Source organism: Musca domestica, unplaced genomic scaffold (genome assembly GCF_030504385.1).
Source record: "Musca domestica strain aabys unplaced genomic scaffold, Musca_domestica.polishedcontigs.V.1.1 139, whole genome shotgun sequence".
Lineage (NCBI taxonomy): Eukaryota > Metazoa > Arthropoda > Insecta > Diptera > Muscidae > Musca > Musca domestica.
The window spans coordinates 705633-727500 of record NW_026712191.1 but is presented as its reverse complement, the minus strand read 5'-3'; the positions used below and the strand labels follow the sequence as shown (position 1 = coordinate 727500).

The window sequence follows — 21868 nt, the reverse complement described above, 5'->3', positions numbered from 1 at the left end:
GAATCATACACTTCTGCTCTGTAAGCTGAGAGAAAAATTTGGTTTCTCTCTTTCTTCATGTAGATTGATACCGTCGTATTTCAGTGGAATATCTGTTTGTTGTGTACAGGGGTTTTCTGATGTTAGTGCTGTTCGGAGTGGTGTCCCACAACGGTCTGTGCTTGGCCGTCTGCTTTTTATTATGTTCATTAATGACATTGTGGGTTTTGTGTCTAATTCTAAGTTCGAGGTCTTCATGTATGGTGTCTTTATGTATGTATTCTTTATACAGGGTGAGATAAAAAAAAACTGCAACAAAGTCAAACGCCATAATTTTTACATTTTTTTTAATTTTATTGAATGAAAGCAAAAAAATGTCAGAAATGGCATAAAATTTTAGAATAAGTTTAGATTATTAAAAACATATCTTACAATGATGTTAAAAAGTTTTTCTATTTTCATAAAATGCTCATGTGTTGTGCCAGAAATCACTTCAATACAATAGGAAATTATCGAGAATGACATAGAAAAGGCAAGATTTCCTTTTACAAAAAAGGGCAAATAGAAATCAGTTGAGTGTTATTTTCGGACCATATTATAACTTTGAGGTACAATGCATCAATATGCAAAGAAAAATCAAGCTTAGCATCAAGGACAACACCCAAACAATTTATACAGACAACAAAATCCTCTGCTACACCATTAACCTATATCTTAATACTGCTATTCAGTCGACTAGGTGGGCCAAATATCATTGCTTTTGTCTTAGAAACATTTACTACTAGACTATTGTTACTCAACTAACGTGAAATATAACCTAATGTTGTATTTATGCTATTCTCTAATTGAAAGCTTGATTGTCAATTAAAAAATGAATGAATGTCGTCCGCGTACATAAACGGATGACAACCACAATTAGATAGGATACTACTAATAAAAAAATCATTATTTGGGATGAGTGACAGTACCCCATAAAATGTCTTTGGAAGCTCTAGATCGTACCTTGCAAGATTTGAGAAACAACTCGGCACTCTTAAAAGAGCATTAGTCTTATAAACTGGAGATTCTCGAAAAAATGCTGCCTGTTATTCCTAGATCAACACCAGAAGATAAATTAGATGCATGCATTAATTTTTTTTGTCAGTTGTTATGTGAATGCCCATTACTTGCTACCAAAAACATTGATGTTGATTCTATTAACAGAATTCCTAAATTATTTGGATCTGCCAGGCTTTCCATCACATTAGTTAGTACTCACAGTTGGTGTTCCTATTTTTTTATTAAGAAACATTTATCCACCACACCTATACAATTGTACTAGGCTAACAGTGAATTTAATTGTGGCTACGATTATCCCTCTAATGACATCAGAAATGCCGGACTAATTTTGGCATGATCCAGCTTTTGTCCTGGTCTGCTGTAAGTGGCATCTTCTCGTGTTAGTAGTTGTTTGATTATGCTCCCGAAGAAAATACAAAATTCTTGAACCTGTTTTATTTTTTTATTTAAAAACCACAAAATCAGAATCAAAAGGGATTGCGGATGCATTTATATACATACAGACATACATAGCAATTATAATTTATAATAAATAATATACAGTAGTGCTTGTATTAATGTAAAAAAGGGTGAAAATGTGTTGAGCCAAGCGAGTTTTGTACTGTTCTGTATATTTTTAAAAGAGATAGCGCGTTTACAAACAAAAAGTGTATCGGGTTATAAAAAAATTTGTAAAATTGTTGCAATTTGTTACTGGAAGTCTGTTAACATAAAAGTTCCGCATATTAGAGCGATTTGAGGTAACAATTTTGACAGTTTTTCACTGAAAGTTTGCGAACTCTTGCTGGACAATTTCTTCTTGCAATCACTTGCAACTCTTCTTCTTCTCCTTTCTGTGATTAATATTTGGACAAGAAAGTTAAAAACACCTTAATTTTGGAAATCGCAAGGGTATTTTTTTTCTTCGGCTTATTTTTGATTTCTGCATGATTAATCTCTGTATAAGACGAACAAAACGTTTTGTTTTGACTAATCAGCTGATTGCTTGTAAGTTTTCGCAGGGATTGCGTCTGTTTACTTTTCACAATTTTCTTGCAAAATAAAATATAACTACCTTACTCTCTCAGAGAGAAGTTGCTGCAGGAAAAGTAACCAGACAAACCCAAAATTTATTCGGGTTAGCCGTGATATCACAATTAATTAAATGTATGTTTTCTATATGCACATTTATTGTGTTTGATCAATTATAAGATTTAACTCGAAATTGATATGTATACCACTCACTTCATGGTTTTCCAAACTAAGGGAAAGTTTAAGCATCCTTAATGAGTATTCTCTATTGTATAACATTTAAAAATTTTATTTTCGTTTTCCATCAAGTTAATTTGATATTATAAAGTTCGTTTTTACAGATACATAGTAATATGCATCCAAGTTAAATGTTTGTGCACTTTTAACCTCATTTTCGGACACAATACTTGTATCTATCATTTGATTGTTAGCGCATCCTTTCATAACTTTTTTAAATTTCGTATAAAATTATTGATCATGACAATCTATCTATTAGAATCACAGCAACTAGCTAAATCCAGGAATCTTGATGGATCGTATTGATATTGGTACACATAGATTCAGACGCTCAATGTCATTGTCAGGAAAAGTCGAAACATGCATGAAAAATATTCTATATATATAATATAGGACAAAACATATTTGAAAAAATTCACCTTTTTCAAATCCCCGTGGCTGACAATGATAATGTTCAGCGGATTAAGGCTTCTACTGCTACAATATTTGTTGCGATTGAGAGAGAAGATAATGAAATGCGTAAATGGATGATCCGGCCTTATATCCTCGTAGGAGGATTGCCTGATGTTTTGCATTTAGATCATTCTAAACATTCCTATAACCAGCTGGGACATCAATTATGTGTGTTATATTAATTGTAGAAAAAAGATTATAGTTACATTTAAGAAGGTTGCGTTGCATGATATGTTGGCTTAAATAATAGAGGGTACCCTCAATGCAGCATCACATTTAAATTTTATATGCAAGAGACCAGGGTGTGGAGAACGATTAAAATACGATCATTCCCACATATACTCACAAAGAGAATTTGATTGTTTTCAATTTATCGCGAGCGATAAAGTTGCGATGGGCCTACAAGCATTTACAATCTCTCACATAAGCAATGAACGAAAAGCTCACCAACGTTAAAACAGCGTGCGTCTTGGAATCGATTTTTCGCGAACGTTTGTTTTTTGAGAACCCAATAAGTGCTCATGCGACAAGATCGTATTTTCAATCGTTCATTTGCTGTGTGTGTAAGTTAACACATAGAGGTTTAGTAAGTACAAAAATGCCAATTGCATTGCCAGACGCTGAGCTTGCAGTTTGATGCAAAATGTAGATGTTGCAGTTTGGTGGGCAACACATTATGAGAACGAAAAACTAACAACCACTCTACGATCGCAAGTCATCTAGACAAGAGCCAGCCATCGCTGCTCACTATTAAAAGTAAAATAATACTTTAGTCGTAATTTGACAAAATTAACAAATAGGAGCCAGCCATCGCTGCTCACTACTGAATAAATAAAAATAAAATAAACACAAAATTTTTATTATTTAACTGGCGCCCAACTCCCACTAAACCGCCCGGTTAAGAATCCACATCAACGTTTTTAACAGCATCATTATCAACACCAACAACGAAGTAAACATCGTCAACGACACAACTACTTCTCATCGACAACGCTACTTCTCGCAGTATCGATATCGGCAAAAATTACCTTAAACACTCAGCTAACTTATCTATGTACTCATCGATTATAAAAGAAACAGAAGACATGAGAATTCATTTTCCTAGGTCACATATGAAACAGATACTGAACTCTGACATACGACACATAAAGACTCTCTTAGAAACGGTAAACATTCATCACAGGTATGATAGAAGCCTAAATTTTCTAGGGACCGCGCTAAAGGTTGTACCCGGCACTCCAGATTATGACGACTTTCAAAATATAAAATTTACCCATAAAGAGCTCATTGAGTCAGAGCATAGGCAAATAACAATAAATACAAGGACGCAGGAAAAAATAAACGAATTAACAGACGCTGTAAATAATTTAGTAAGGAACACAAAACCGGAACACATGAACACAGAAAATCTATATGAATCTTTGATTTCCCGAAATAGTAAAAAACTGTACAAAACACCACAACTTGCGCTCAACAACTCCACTCAGGGGGTATCGCACATTATACCACACGTCCCAGCCATCTCGAATCGTTATCGATTATTGATGACGGCATCATCATCATTAACGACAGAAGGGTTACCATCAATGGCCAACTACTAATCGGGACTTTCCTCATTACATTTGAAAATGAGGTGATGATCAATAACTCCATATACCGTAACATAAGAAGTTATGTTAGAAAATTTCCAGAACCGGCCGTGTCAACACTCGTTAACATAACAGGCCATGAAGAAATTTTTAGTTCGCCATATTTGCAGAGATTAAATAGGCTTAAGTTGAGTTTAGGGGCTATGCTCGGATTGACCTGAAATTTTTACGACGTGTATATCATTTTAACCTGATTACAGCAAGGTAATTTTTTTGTGGGGGAAATACCCGGTTACTCGGTCATTGGACCCGAAAGTTCAGATACAATATTCGGTTTTTATCCGGTTCTACTGAACCGATAACTTGATCACTTGAAATCTTATGAAAATACCTATCCAACAAGTTGTCACATGATGAGGTTACTAGAACCGGTTCTAGAGAAATGCGAGAAAATTGATATTTTTTACCAGTACTTTTTGAAAAACCCATAAAAACTCAAAAATGGACCCATTATGGGGTATTAAAAACTGCATACTACATTGTAGCCTACACTCTGGCCTTTCCAAAAAGGTGCTATTGGTATTGATATCTCTTATATTTCCGAAGATATTAGTCATGCAAATCATGAAATTGAGTTTTCACCCACTAATATTTATCTCTTATAGCTTTGTAGTTCCGAAGATATTGTCTTTAAAGTCGAATTCCAACTACTTACAAAAATTATAATATTTAGAAAAACTATGGATCGCGTAGCCGGTGTTGGACATACCTCAGGAGAAAAAATCTCAAGCCCCGGCCGAAGGCCGGCTACTTACAAAATTTTCAATGTTTACAAAAACTTTGGATCGCGTAGCCGGTGTTGGATATACCACAGAGGAGAAAATCGCAAGCCCCGGCCGAAGGCCTTCGACTTACAACAACTTTAATGTTTAGAAATATTATGGATCGCGTAGCCGTCGTTGGACATATCTTAGAGGAGAAAATCCCAATCCCCGGCCGAAGGCCGGCTACTTACAAAATTTACAATGTTTACAAAAACTTTGGATCGTAGTCGCCGAAGGCCGGCGACTTACAACAACTTTAATGTTTAGAAAAACTATGGATCGCGTAGCCGGTGTTGGACATACCTCAGGAGAAAAAATCTCAAGCCCCGGCCGAAGACCGGCTACTTTCAAAATTTACAACGTTTACAAAAACTTTGGATCGCGTAGCCGGTGTTGAACATACCACAGAGGAGAAAATCTCAACAACTATAATGTTTAGAAAAATTATGGATCACATAGCCGGTGTTGGACATATCTTAGAGGAGAAAATCTCAAGCCCCGGCCGAAGGCCGGCTACCTACCAAAATTACAGTGTTTAGAAAAACTATGGACACGGCCGAAGGCCGTCTGTTTCAAAATGCTATAGAGGTTAGATACATTTGACTGGAGAAAAAATTGCAATTTAATGATTTCTATTACTAATATCTTCGGAACTACAAAAGATATCAACACGTATGACACCATTTTAGAAAGGTAATAGTGTTGGCTGTTATAAGGTAGGCAGATTTTAATACCCTATAATGGGTCCATTTTGAGTTTTTATGGGTTTTTAAAAAGTACTAGTGAAAAATATAATTTTTCTTGCATTACTCTAGAACCGGTTCTAGTTCATCATGTGACCCCTTGTTGGATAGGTATTTTCATAAGCTTTCAAATGATCTCCATTTTGTAGTTATCGGTTCAGTAGAACCGGATAAAAACCGAATATTGTGTGTGAACTTTCGGGTCGAATAACCGGGTAACCGGGTATTTCCCCCACAAAAAATTACTTTGCCGTAATCAGGTTAAAAATACCTACCTGTGGTAAAAATTTCATAACGATCTGAGCATAGCCCCTAAACTCAACTTGCTCCATTAAATATACAGAACCTGCAATATGTTGACGAAATGGAGAAACAGTTCATAAATTGGACTGTAATATGCGGAATTGTTATAATAGCATTCTTGGTTATATGTTATGTTTTCATTAAAACCTACCAGAACCGTCAAAAGACCAAACACCGACAAGGACGTCCTCCATTTAAACGAGGGAGGAGTTAACACATGGAGGTTTAGTAAGTACAAAAATGCCAACTGCATTGCCAGACGCAGTTTGGTGGGCAACACATTATGAAAACGAAAAACTAACAACCTCTCTGCGATCGCAAGTCATCGCTGCTCACTATTAAAAGTAAAATAATACTTTAGTCGTAATTTGACAAAATTAACAAATAGGAGCCAGCCATCGCTGCTCACTACTGAATAAATAAAAAAAAACACAAAACTTTTATTATTTAACTTGTACACATTTACATTTTTTGAACAGTTAGAACGTTTTATCTTGCCGTTTAAAATATTGAATTTGTTACTGCTTATTCATTTTGTATTCTATTGCGTTTTCGACGGGACATAATCATGGTCTGTTCCTTACCACAAAAAAGTTTCCGCATCATCGCGTTTTGTAAATTATAAGTGTTTTTTCTATTATTAGGCAAAAATATGTTTATATTGCCCTGCTTTGAAATTTTATACAAAGTGTGTGCCTATTGTATAACAAGAAAAGAAATTGAATCACAAAACGTCATATCGAATTTGACACTAACATTAAATCAAATTAAGTCAAACTATTTTCTCAATATAATTCTAAGGCTGTACTATAATCTAACATATTTCTGGTATGTTGAGTATTCATTCGTGATTCTAATTGTTAATGAGAAAATTTATAATTTCAAAAAAAAAGTTTATTTTGCATTTTAAACTTCGTAGTTAATTTTTTGTCATATCCCAATTCTCTCATTGGGTTTCCTTGTTCAAAGAGAGATTTAAGTTAAAAATAAATGCTTTTTGTTTGCTCAAATCAATCTAGTATGATGAATTGAGTTATTTCATCATAGAGTCGAAAAACGAATAGAAAAACGATCTGGTGCACAAGTCGTGCAGAGAACGTTGTGCACTTTCTTTCATTGCTTCTTGTGTGCCCTTTTTTATATTGATAACAAATGCACCACTTTTTTAAAGTCAATGTCACTTCTCCATTATTTTTTTATTTATTCAAAGAATTAATAGGTGGTTATGTCAAATCTCTAGTTAAGTTGCAATACAGCAATTACAAAATTTGAGTAAAATATGGAAGAATTTTCCATTAAGTTTAAGATATTTTGTGTATTTTTGTTTTTGCAATCATAATTTTTAGGGTATAGTAACATTGTTAATTGTCTTTTGTGAGTAAGTTCAAATTATACATTTTGCCCATAAAATGTTGTATTTTATACATTTTTTCTACACTTTACACATCTGGAAATCTCTATTTTTAAAATCAAAGTAAAGCCGAATTACAATCCCTCACCCAGTATTTTACTAATTGTGTATAGCTCCAGCTGGCGGAAAATTCAGAAATTTTTACCGAAGGTAGATCGTGTTATCCTAATCACAGCGATATCGGGGAAATCTATAGTTGCCGAGGTAAAGAGATTTCAAAGTTGCCCCCTATACCCCTATTTACTTTGCTATTTCTATGCCGATAATCGAAATAAAAACTTCAAAATGTCGCTACAGGTTGGTTTTTGTATACCGATTATAACAACAAAACATTTTTGGGAAGTGGGTCCATATATCCCGATATATAGGGTGCCAAAACACGACCTACTATCTAAAAATCTTAGAATTTTCCGCCAACTGGAGCTATAATCCTTAGAAATTGAAAGAAAGTGCGTTTCACAAGGAGTCTTAATTTATACTTACCGTAGTTAGAAGATGAAGAGGGAGCCGAAGATTTGCGAGATTTATAGTTATTCTGGGAAGGTTGAGCCTCTTTTGCATTGAATGGTGGATATTGAAACTTCATTGAAGAACTCTGATTGGAAACTAAAAAATGTCAGACAAATCGATGTTATTCCCCTACACATTGTAATTCATGAATTAGTAAAGTAAAAATACCTGAAGAGCTATCTTCGTTTGTCGGGGATGCAAGATTTTCATATGCAGATGATTCTTCTTCACGTTGGCTCCATGGTACACTTCGATCGTCAACACTTTTCGCTGCACATATAAAAATTGATACGAAACACATTAATGCATAAGTTGAAAACCATGAAAGAAACAAATGATTTTGATTGTATGTATCTTGCGGCGTTTTATTCGGAGCGGAAACGGGGAGTTTCGGAATGGATGCACGTCAACAAAAGAAAATTTAAAGAAAAACTTTAATTATTTTTGATTACCTGTATTTCCGGGAACTTTCATCTGAAATAACATAAAATATAAAAATTTAAGGAGTCTTCAGCATGTTTAATATAAATCAAATTGTCCTCATACGCCATTACACTATACCAAATACACAACGAAATAAAAAATACCTGATCTGACACGCCTGATGACATTTGATGTAAAATTAGTGAACTTTTCTGTAAGTTGAAAAAACTATGATTAGCAATGTAGATGCGTCCGAATTGTAATTACCTTACTTTTACCAACACAAACAATTATTATTGTAAATTGCATATATCTTCTAATATTCACAATAACCGTATATATGGTATTTTTCAATTATATTTCTTTATATTATATGCCTCCACCATAAAGAACAACCATTTTGCTTTTTGTCACACATTTAAGTATTGCCAGACCGTTTGTTAAGAGTAAAACGTAATGCCACATCGGACAGAATGTGTATTTAAAGTGCTGTCATGGCATGTAATTCAATTACTGTATTATAACTTTGTTCCAGTACATAAAAAGTAATCCACTTATGCAAATTCCACATGCTGCAAACCACAGTACAACTTGGAGGGGGAACAATTCAAATTTAGTACAACTCTCAGCTGGTTTGGGAAAGAGATACCAATCCTCATCAGTTCCCTTGACTTTTATCTGGAGATATTCTCTACAACGGTAATTATAAAATAATAAATAAACGTTGTTTTTATAAAAATAATATTTATTTCATATCTCCATTTGGTTTGCACTCGTTTACCTGAACGAAATAGCATAACCATGTTGGTTGGTTCTGTCCGTTGCCATGTAAGTTGATTTGTCCATTCGTTGACGGTGCTATGTCCATAGAACAGTGTTGGCCTTTTTTTGCGGAATATACTGATTATTTTTGGTCTGTTCCAGATTTGCAAGAATGTAAAAGTTTTTACTGCGATAACCGATTTTCTCTTTGTGATATCGAAAAAAATTGCAAAACTAGTAGTTCTTGCAAGTACTGTAACAAAGTATTTGTTGCAAAATAGTTAGACTTAATACCACTATTGTTGTTTTTATAAAAAAAGTTTTTTATTAGTGGAGAATGATGGTAATGTTTACCTGGGGGTAAGATAGGGAGCATAATCGAATTATCAAGGTAAAAACATGCAAATACATGATTACATTTTTTTTTTAAATTATTCATTTGACAACATCTCATTGTCAAAGTTACATTTACAAATCCACTGTATACACACTAATCAGAGATGGAAACCTGTTTTCATACAGTAGAATTTGACAAGGTATGTTACAGAAAATTCAAAGATGGAAATGCTTATTTAAAATGACGTTACCTTCTTAATTTTACCACTGTAAACATACGATTACATGACTTTACCTTCTTAATTCTACCATGGAGAAACCAAAGAATTAAATTAAAATTCTTTTGACATTTTCCTGCCTTGGTCTTTTTAAACATTACCATCTTACCTCTCTAATAAACAAACCATGGTAAAATTCAGAAGGTAAAGTAATTTCAAATAAGCATTCCCACCTCTGCATTTCCTGTAATTTACCATATCAAACTAAATGATTTTTTTTTATTTGCTGTCTGAATGTAAGGGGGGCTTAATACAAAATTATCCAGTTTATATACTGATAGTATTGGTTTCAATTATAATGTATTGGATTTCTCCGAAACTTGGTTAAAAATATATATACTAAATAGTGAAATTTTATGTTCAAAACATGAAACATCAAGAAAAGATAGTGTTTGTAAAAAAGGTGGTGGCGTCCTTATTGCAGTTGATACCAAATATACCACTAATTTAATTGATCGTAATGATTTTCTTGATATAGAATTTGTTGGTGTTTCCATTGAATTTGGCAAATCTAAATTGTTTGTAACTTGCTCTTATATTCCCCCTACATCTTCACTTGACATTTATAATTAGCATTTATTAGCAATAAATTTAATCACTGAAAAAATGAAAGATTCCTATCGCATTCTGATCCTTGGTGATTTTAATATGCCTTCCATTAGGTGGCTTCCAATGCCAGATTCTGAAGCTTTTATTCCTTTGCCATCCGAAATGAACAGTACCACGTATACATTTGATGTTATAAATAGTTTGTGTGACTTAAATCTTTATCAAATAAATAGTGTGAAACATTCCCACGGCAAAATTCTTGATTTGACTCCATGACTCACAGCGATGTAATTGAAGAACGTCAGTGCGACTCATTTAAAACTGTCCTTAATTACAAAAAAAAAAAAAATAATTGAACAGTGTTGGCTTGTTTGTTCGGGAAATCTTTCAACCGCACTTATGCCCTGCCTTACCCCCTGGTAAAGATTTAGAAGACTTTCCAAAAGAATTTTAGTTTTATTTAATTCTTTGGTTCCTCTTCTATTGAGCTTACGATTTCGTCACTTGGGTAAAAAATGTTTTTTGTCATAGAAGTTATTTTTAAAATAACTTCTGGGGAGAATATCCCAGACAAAAAACAAGGGAACTGATGAGGATTGGTGGCTCTTTCCGAAACCTAGGTATTCCCTGCCTTACCCCCTGGTAAACATTACCATCGTTCTCCACTAATAAACAAACGTTGTTTTTATAAAAAAAAAAAAAAAAAACAATAAAGGGATAAAGCCTGACCATTTTGCAACAACAAAAAAACTAATTTTCGAAAACTTAATACCCTCATTTCCTCCGTAAATTGGGCTTCTGTGTGCCTGTGTAACAGCCATAAAGATTTAGAATATGTAATTGATAAATTTTATGATATTTTAAATAGATTTAAACTGGAATGTGTTCCAACCACTAGAGTTAAAAATTCAAATAAATATCCATGGATAACCCCTGAGTTATCACGTTTAAAGAATTCTAAAAATAAGCTTTTTCGTAAATATAAAAAATCAGGCTTAACAATAGACTACACTAATTACTCTGTTGCTAGATTTAAATATACTTTAGAGTCTCGTAGATTGTATAATCTTTTCCTAGACAAGATTAAAAATAATTTTAAATCCAATCCTAAATCTTTTTATGATTTTTTTAATCTAAAACGAAAAGTTTCCTCAAAGCCGCCAGTATTGAAATATAACAATAAAGAATTTGTCACAGGCACAGATATTGCTGAATGTTTCGCAGATTTTTTTTGCCACAACCTATTCCAGTACATCTTGCCAAATTAAAGATTCGTATCCTTATAAGTTATCACAGGCTGATCAAATTTGTATGGCTTTCTACAACGTCAGGATGTGTACAATAGTCTGCGTTGTTTAAAATCGATTAAATGTCCAGGACCGGATGGCGTACCTAATATAATTCTTAAATATTGTTCAGAAACATTAGCACTTCCGTTAACTATATTATTTAATTATTCACTTAAATTTGGTCACCTACTTTCTGGAAAAAATCTTATATTATACCTTTACATAAGTCTGGTAGTCTTACTAATGTGTCAAATTATAGAGGAATTGCAAAATTAAGTGCCATTCCAAAATTGTTCGAAAAATTAATTACTGCAGTAATTTCACAGAAAATTCAATCTATATTGAGTCCATATCAGCATGGTTTTCGTAGTGGTCTTTCAACTACAACAAATCTTATACAATTTACGTCAACAGTAATAAAAGGATTTGTTCAGCGTAAACAAACTGATAGAATTTATACTGATTTTAGTAAAGCTTTTGATAGGGTTAACCATGAACTCCTAATATATAAATTAAATTATATGGGTTTCAACACAAACTAAGTCAAATGGATATCATCTTACTTACAAGATAGATCACAACTAGTTTTGTTTGAAGGACATCCATCGGGTGTTCCGCAAAGAAGTCACCTTGGACTGGTCCTCTTTCTTTTTTTTATCAACGATTTACCTAATTCCATAAATTACTCAGATCTTCTTCTCTGATATTACAATATAATATTGACGGTCATTCATTATCAACTGTAGATTCATTTGTCGATCTAGGCCTCTTGATGGATCCAAAATTAAATTTTAATAGCCATGTAATAACAATGGCAAATAAAGCAAATGATGTTTTAGGTTTTGTTAAACGGCCAAAGAATTTTCTGATCCATATATAACAAAACAGTTATTTACGTCTCTTGTTAGACCTATATTGGAATACGGTTCTGTTGTATTGGATCCTCAATATGCAATATACTCAGATAAAATAGAATCCGTGCAAAAACAATTTCTGCTATTTGCCTTACGGGGTTTACATTGGAATAGTGATTTTGTTTTGCCTTCTTATGCTAGCAGGCTAATATTAATTAGATTGCCTACACTTAAAAGCAGACGTATTATGTTGAACTCCATGTTTGTTCTAAAAATATTAAATGGTAATATACCTTCAGATTTACTAATCTCATCTATTAGAATTATGTTCCGTTTAGATCTAGTAGATACTACCAATTATTATATACTGATTTTCACCGCACGAATTATTCAATGGGCGAACCTCTTAGTAAAATGTGTGTTGACTTTAATTCTGTGTACTGTAATGTAGATTTTGGTATGAGTTTAGAAGTTGACAAACTAGCTGATGAACTTAGATTCTGTAGCTGGTTTTCAATTTCCTACTATATTCCCATTATGATGCGGATCATGATGTGTACGCGATCCCTTCGTAAAGGGAGGTCGCCCCCTCGGTCGGCAGGGGTGGGAATGTGAGGCGTGGGAACGTTCGATAAAAAAATTCACCACAAAGAAAGCAGGTTTCCATCTTTGATTTGTGTATGTACAGTGGATTTATAAATAAAACATTTTGACCATGAGATGTTGTCAAATAAATTATTTTGAAATAATTGTAAACATATGATTGCACGATACAAGCATACTCGCCAACAGCAGATAAAAATGATGAAAAAAATAGAAGCATTCTATTACGAATTCACATATTTTTTGAAAACTACAAAATCACATGAGATAAATATTATGCAAGGTGACTTAAATGCAAAGGTTGGAGAAGACGCTGTACCTAGTGTAACGGGAAAATACGGACCTGGGGATCGAAATGAAAGGGGAGACAGATTAATTCAATTCTGCCAAGAATATAAATTGAAAATAACAAATATATTTTTCTGTCATCCCAACAGAAGACTGTGTACTTGGAAATCTCCACAAGATGGAAAGGCAACATCGAAAGAAATAAAATAGAGGAAAACATCCACTTATCCAGGAGCTGACGTGCCATCCGTTCATAATCCTTTATTAGCGAATATATGTTGCAGAACATCAATGAAAACGCTTGGGCGAAGGCAATTTGCTGTGGAGAAACTTGATTACCAAAATACATGCACAGCTGTCAAGCAAGATTTAAATCGTGAATTAAACAGGGAGAAAGTAGAGAACATATGGAGTTCTATAAAAAATACATTAAAACATATTGCTACAAAAAACCTAAAAATAAAGAATGGATGGCAAACGACATACTCAAACTAATCATAGACATACAAATTACGAAACATACTTTGGGCTTAAAAGAGACATTTAATCGGCAATATGAACCGCAAAAATTGAGCGCTTAAACAATCAATGTCAGGAAATTGAACGTCATGACGATTTCAATTTACATAAACGACTTAAAGGAGTCTCAGGAGTATATTAAAATCAATACCAAAAATATTATATATTAACAACAAAGCTGTTTTTGAGACAAAAGAAAAAAATAATAGTATGGAGTGAATACATAAAACAAATATTTACTGACATTAACCGATCGAACAACATTTCGGCTGACCAATAACCACTCTCAGGGAAACCAATATCTAAAACTGAGGTGATCTGCAATAAAATTATTACATAATATAAAATTTGGTGGACCAGACGAAATTTCTTCGGAATAAATAAAGTTAATAAACGACGAAAAGATACAACTTTTAGTATTGCTCTTTAACTACATCTAAGACTCAGGCAGATGTCCCCAAGACTGTCTTATGTAGTTTATGTCATGACATGGAAATAAAAATTCGATTTGTTAAAACTTAAGCTGGAAATACATAAAGAGCATATTTGGCTGGCTTAAGTCATCGGCTGGCTTCTTCGGAAATGAACAAAGGAGCCTAGGGCCAAAATCGAACTAAGTCAACCTAAAACTCCTTTGTTCATCTACGTAGAAGCCAGCCGATGACTTAAGCCAGCCATATATGCTCTTTATGTATTTCCAGCTTTATGTCTGGTCGGTCTTGCTGTACGCATCAGAAGTATGGACGCTAAAAGCCGTTGACACAAACAACTGGAATTTTTTGAAACGTGGATTTATCGACGCATCCTAAAAATCCCATGGATTTATTTGATACCTAATTCAGTAATTCTGACAAGATAATCGAGAACGTGAACTCATTACAACATTCAAAAGAAGAAAAACGCCATATCTTGGACATCTAATGAGGAACCGAAAATGCAAGCTGCAAGCAACCCCCCCACCAACATATGGTGAAGTAACTCCCCATTATGGTAAAATAAAGTCAGCCTAGCCAGACTTATTATTACCGGGAATTATTACCGATTTCTAACTCCTAACTACAATTTTACAAAACATATACACAGTCTGTATATGTGTGTGTGTATTGTTTTAAAAACAAAATAATTTGAAATTTTTTTCAAATTTAGATACAACAGAAATGGGAATTTTCCATGTTAGCGGCCAACAAAATGTATTATCTTGGGATGAAACAATATCGGATTCAGTTCTGTGGAGAAACCCCAATATTCCATTCATGTTTTGTGGGTTTTCCTAATATAGCAATTGTTGCATATTTAAAAGTCTATTTGACACTCGGTAGAAGAATACAGGTAGTCGCATCGACACAGCTGATGCGACAATGAACTGTCAAACCGATTTTGGAATTGAAAATCTTCAATGAAAAATCATTTTATAAAAAATTTTGAAAAATACATATTATTACAACCTCCTGTCGGCATCGTACAAGAAAACATATAAAAATCTACTTATTTTGGAGAAAACACTTTGACATATCAATCCTCCCAAACGTCGATGCATCTACCTATATCCTTCAGTACAGTGTACAGTGTTGCATTTTCCTAGTTTCTTTGAAGTTGAACGACATTTCTTATTGAACCATGATTTCACAACACTGAAGATTTCAAATACTGACAACTAAAGTTCGTTCACTCATTAGTTCACGACCAGGAAACAACAAACCCCTACATCTTCTAAGAAAGATAATCCATATAGATCCAGGAACAATTATTGCTCAAAAATGTACTTTCCACGACTGCATTAACAAAATCTAATCCAACGCAAACATTGGTGGTATACTTCACATAAATAATAAATATTCTATTATTTCGGGGTTCCTATGCACGTAAAAACAGTTATATTTTCTATGTCTCTTTTCTTATTCTTAAACATACAAAAATAGAGATTATAACCCATTCACCTTAAGGAAACATTCTCGGTGCTGTTAGTACTTGTTCAGTTCTGAAATGATGTTTTATTTTAAGTCAATCTTTAAGGATCAAAACTGGCTGAAACATGTTGGCAAAGTCTACACAATATCTGCTATATGGAACCTGTGTAAAACAACATCTTAATAATAAATTAAATTTCCTGCAATGAAATTAAATGTGGGAGTAAATAAACAGCTTGAAGTCTTCACATGGCATATTTTGTGACATATCATAAAGAGAATGCTGGGCTATGATGCCAAGCTGCTTATGTACTCTCACCTTAAGGCTAATTCGACTTAAAATTCAGGATGACAATCTTTTACTAGTATTATAGCAAACAAACCGCGCAATTATAGCAAATAATGCTTGTCCAAACTGCCGCAAACTGATAATTTCAAATAAAATTCAACTGTTCCATAATCAGGCCTTACGTGACTTATGAGATTAATATTTTAGTTTTTATATTCTTTCTTCACTATAATACCATCTAAAAGACGTGAAAATGAAAAAATACATGATCGAAAATAAATTTTAGTTGCTTGCCAGTCATAATATGCACTCTATAGCAACGACATTTGGTACGAGAGGTCACAATGATGATTGTGATGATGATATATACCATCGTTATATAATATAGTGAAAATCAATAAAGATAAAATGAATTCTATATGTTGGTGAACGTCAAAATTGGCCAAAATCGGTTCAGATATAGCCACGACTTCCATATATATGTTTCATCCGATTTGATGTTTACAAGCTGCTCCAAACCGTAATGGGTGAAACGAGGACGGAAAGAAACATCATAGATTGACAATATCCTAAAATGGACCGGCATTGAAAATCTTTCCTTTCTACTGAGTGAAGCCAGAAATAGAAAATTGTAACGAATAATGATATATAATTGTATTGGTCGCTTATATTCGGAAAACGAATATGCAAATAAAGAAGAAAATATTTGCCAAAGTACATGTCCACAAATCGTTCGTTTGGTCCAAAGACTATCCGAGTTTCTTTCGATTTCACGTTTATTGTGCAAAAAATTGACAAAAATTGGTTCAAATATAGCCACGAATTCCATATATATGTTTCATCCGATTTGATGTTTAAGTCCCCCATAGTCGTAATATGCAATTCATAAAAAGAATTTCAATACAAAATATTAATAACAGCTTAGAAATACCTATACAAACAATTTAAAATTAAAATCGGATTATATTTGGATAAAGCTCCCATACATTTGGATAAAGCTCCCATATATTTCTTCGTGCGATTTTATTATTGTGGGAAAAATATGTAATATCATCCCAAATTGGATGGAAATAAGCAAGACGTCAAATTTGGTGAAAACCCGATATAAATGATTCGTCCAATTTTTCTTTTCCAAGTCATAACATGCACCCTATAACATTTGGTATGCAACGACATTTGATACGAGAGCTCACAATCATCATAATAAAGATAAAATTAATTCTATATGTTGGTGAAGTAACTCCCCATTATGGTAAAATAAAGTCAGCCTAGCCAGACTTATTATTACCGGGAATTATTATACACAGTCTGTATATGTGTGTGTATTGTTTTAAAAACAAAATAATTTGAAATTCTTTCAAATTTAGATACAACAGAAATGGGAAATTTCCATGTTAGCGGCCAACAAAATGTATTATCTTGGTATGAAACAATATCGGATTCAGTTTTGGGGAGAAAACCCAATATTCCTTTCATGTTTTGTGGGTTTTCCTAATATACCAATTGTTGCATATTTAAAAGTCTATTTGACACTCGGAAGAAGAATACAGGTAGTCGCATCGACACAGCTGATTTTGGAATTGAAAATCTTCAATGAAAAATTATTGAAATTTATAAAAAATTTTGAAAAATACATATTATTACAACCTCCGGTTTGCATCGTATAAGAAAACATATAAGAATCTACTTATTTGGAGAAAACATTTCAAAATTTTTGACATATCAATCCTTCTCAACGTCGATGCATCTACATATATCCTTCTACCATGTTGACACTATAAGACTCCGGTATAGCGTTGCATTTTCCTAGTTTCTTTGAAATTGAGCAACATTTCTTATTGAACCATGATTTCACAACACTGAAGATTTCAAATACTGACAACTAAAGTTCGTTCACTCATTGGTTCACGACCAGGAAACAACAAACCCCTACATCTTCTAAGAAAGATAATTCATATTGTTCCAGGAACAATTATTGCTCAAAAATGTACTTTCCACGACTGCATTAACAAAATCTAATCCAACGCAAACATTGGTGGTATACTTCACATAAATAATAAATATTCTATTATTTCGATCTTTAAGGATCAAAACTGGCTGAAACATGTTGGCAAAATCTTCACAATATCTGCTATATGGAACCTGTATCAAACAACATCTTAATAACAAATTAAATTTCCTGCAATGAAATTAAATGTGGTAGTAAATAATCAGCGACATTATTTACCGGAATTGTATAAAACAGAGAATGGGCCATGTAGGTCCACGTCTTCGTATAGCCCCCATATAACGGTACCTCCCAATATTCGGTATTTTGAAGATTTTAGCGGCATTATTTACCGGAATTGTTTCACATTTTGCATTTGAAGTTCATAATGGACGCTACAGCCTATCACAGAAAATTGTCTGTGCAGGTCCACATCGTCGTATAGACTCTAATATACGGCTACATTAGCTATTTTCAAGATTTTAGCAGATTTTTAAGGGATTTTATTTTTTTGAAAATTGTTAAATTTGTACCAAATGGTGGAGGGTATTCAAAGTTCGGCCAGGCTTTTTTAGCTTTTTTACTTGTTTTTTTTTTTGTTTTGTATCCTTTGGATACCAGCTAAAATTCAATTTTATTTTTGTTTTCGACACTGTGCACTATTTCTTCAGTGTTATTTATTAAAATATTATTATTTTTATATAAATATGGTAAACATTACAATCGTTCTTCACTAACAATAAAGGGAAAGAGCCTGACCATTTTGCAACAACAAAACGATTACCTATTACGTATACACGAACATCAATTTTTGATTTACGATGTAGAATAGACATGGCGAGAGATACATTTTGCAAATACAAAAATGTCTTGTGCAGCTTATGCCATGACATGGAAATAAAAATTCTATTTGCATCAGAAGTATGGACGCTATAAGCCGTTGACATAAAGAAACTGGAATCTTTTGAAACATGGGTTTATCGACGCATCCTAAAAATCCCGTGGGCACATTTGATACCAAATTCAGTAGTTCTGACAAGGGTTAATCGAGAACGTGAACTCATTACAACAATAAAGAGAAGAAAAAGTTCATATCTTGGACATCTAATGAGGAACCGAAAATGCAAGCTGCTCCAAACCGTAATCGGTGAAACGATAGGAAAACCATCCAGAGGACGGAAATAAACATCATGGGCTGACAATATCCTAAAATGGACCAGCATTGTAAATATCTCCTTCCTACTGGATGAATCCAGAAATGGAGAAGCTTTTATTGAGATCACAAATAATATATGCATATTTCTTAAAAATTGTAACAAATAATAATATATAATTGTATCGGTCGCTTATATTCCGAAAACGAATAGGCAAATGAAGAAAATATTTGTCATAGTACATGTCCACAAATCGTTTGTTTGGCCCAAAGACGAAAGAGAAAGTTCCTATCCAAGCTTCATCCGATTTCACGTTTATGGTGCAAAAAATATGTAATATCAACCAAAATTATAGAGAAGAAACAATTACGTCAAAATTGGGAAAACTCGATATATATAATTGGGCAATCAGATTCATCCGATTTTATGTCTAAAATTTTTCGATAAAAAATATTAATACCAGCTAAGAAATACATATACAAACAATTCATAATTAAAATCGGATTAGATTTGGATTAAGTTCACATATGTTTTTTTGTCCTTTTTTTATTGTGGGAAAAATTTGTAATATCATCTCTAATTGGATAGAAATAAACAAGTACGTCAAATTTGGTGAAAACCCGATATAAAAGATTCGTCCGATTTTGATTTAATTCTTTTCCAAGTCATAACATGCACTCTATAGCAACGACATTTGGTACGAGAGGTCTCAATTATCATCTGAATACAACCGTTATATAATATAGTGGAATTCAATAAAGATAAAATGAATTCTATATGTTGGTGAAGTAACTCCCCCTAATAGACGTTTATATATAACGGGTAGCTCGAGTAAATATACATAGTGGTGTATAATAGAGTAAAATAAAGTCAGCCTAGACAGACTTAGGTAATTTATTTACCAGTTTTTTTAATTTCTCAGTGAAAGTTTGTAGAATACTAACAGTACGTTTACATATAAATCGGTTAACCCACTGGATTTGGATTAAAATTGTCATATCCATTACTTATATTTCAAATAAATCCTCTTGAAGTAGGTTAACCCTGCAAAAGTTCTAACGCAAACATAGCATAAGATAGTAATGAGTTCGATCTTAAAGTTATATGCGGCTTATATCAAAACGTGTATCAACTATTTTTGTATGGCAAATTTCCATATGAAAATTAAATGCAAATTGTTTTCACTCTTTTGGAAAATTAATATAAAATCAGTTAATCTGTCAAGAGTTACTGTTTGTTATATGGCGGTCATATTAAATGGTTAATTATATGCTTATTGGAAGAACTTAAAAGTACTAATCGAATGTTCCGTTATATGGGGGCTATGTCCAGTTGGAAACCAGTATTAAACAATTATTACCGGAGTGGACTTCACACATTTCACACAATTATAGTTTTACAAAACATGTACACAGTCTGTATATATGTGTGTATTGTTTTGAATAAAAAACAAAATAATTCGAAATTCTTTCAAAATTTAGATGTAACAGCTAACAAAGGGTATTATCTTGGGCTGAAACAATTTTATCCCTCAATCTTGGATTCAGTTTTGTGGAGAAAACACATAAAAAATAGGCAATTGTTGCATATTTAAAAGTCTATTTGACACTATAAGATTCCGGTACAGTATTGCATTTACCTAGTTTCTTTGAAGTTGAGCAACCTATCTTATTGAACCTTGATTTCACAACACTGAAGATTTCAAATATTAACAATTAAATTTTGTTCTTCATTGGTTCACGACCAGGAAACATGATTATGTACACTCCCCTTAAGGCTAATTCGACTTAAAATTCAGGATGACAATCTTTTACTAGTATTATAGCAAAACAAACCGCGATATTGTCGATCGTAGAGTTTGTCCGAACTGCCGCGAACTGATAATTTCAAATAAGATTCAACTGTTCCATAATCTGGCCTTACGTGAGACTAATATTTTAGTTTTTTTATTCTTTCTTCACGTTAATACCCTCTAAACAATGTTAATGACTCAAAACAGTGGTGGAAAGCAGTGAAAACGATAAGGAACCAAAGATATTAAATCAGTACGTCAATATCCTAAAGTAGTTTTAAAAATTACTTTGAAGGTCTGTTGAATCCCCCGCATCAAGCTCTTGAGATAAGCTATGCTCAAAATTTTATAACTGATCCAATTCTAGACAGTGAAATAACCATGTGCGAGCTAAAGATATATTGAGAAAATTGAAAATAAACAAAGCGCCAGGAGAGGATAGAATTTCATATGAACACGTTATATACGCAACTGATGATTTTCACAAACAATTGATCAGGAGATATAACGCAATTTTAAATAAAGGATGTATTGATAATGCTTTTAAGAAAACCATAATTTTCCCAATCCACAAAAAAGGAGATATGTCAGAACCATCAAACTACCGAGGAATTGCTTTTATGAATAGTATTGCTAAAATAATGATGGGAATTTTAAATCAGAGACTCTATGATTGCGTAGACTATCATCAAGTGCTTCGCGAATACCAGGCAGGTTTC

At 33.1% G+C, this 21868-nt stretch overlaps 1 protein-coding gene and 1 long non-coding RNA gene across 4 annotated transcripts in view; one reads left to right on the top strand and one right to left on the bottom strand.

The window, feature by feature from the left end:
• Positions 1-8974, bottom strand: part of LOC101895681 (YTH domain-containing family protein) — a 121208-nt gene extending 112234 nt beyond the window's left edge. Inside the window, exons 1-5 of one of the 3 annotated variants that reach the window (XM_059118978.1) lie at positions 8815-8972; positions 8707-8754; positions 8572-8593; positions 8288-8389; positions 8093-8215 (exon numbers count right to left, since the gene is read on the bottom strand). In XM_059118978.1, coding sequence (XP_058974961.1) covers positions 8093-8215; positions 8288-8389; positions 8572-8593; positions 8707-8730 — 271 coding nt within the window. In that variant the 5' untranslated portion in view covers positions 8731-8754; positions 8815-8972. Of the gene's footprint in view, positions 1-8092; positions 8216-8287; positions 8390-8571; positions 8594-8706; positions 8771-8814 lie in introns of all 3 variants that reach the window. The other 2 variants (XM_059118979.1, XM_059118977.1) reach the window with 2 other exon arrangements.
• A 1003-nt stretch (positions 8975-9977) lies between these two features.
• On the top strand, positions 9978-13982 carry LOC131801031 (uncharacterized). The gene is made up of 2 exons (XR_009341676.1): positions 9978-10062; positions 13651-13982. It is a non-coding gene; the product is annotated as an uncharacterized LOC131801031 (long non-coding RNA).
• Positions 13983-21868: the final 7886 nt, after the last annotated feature.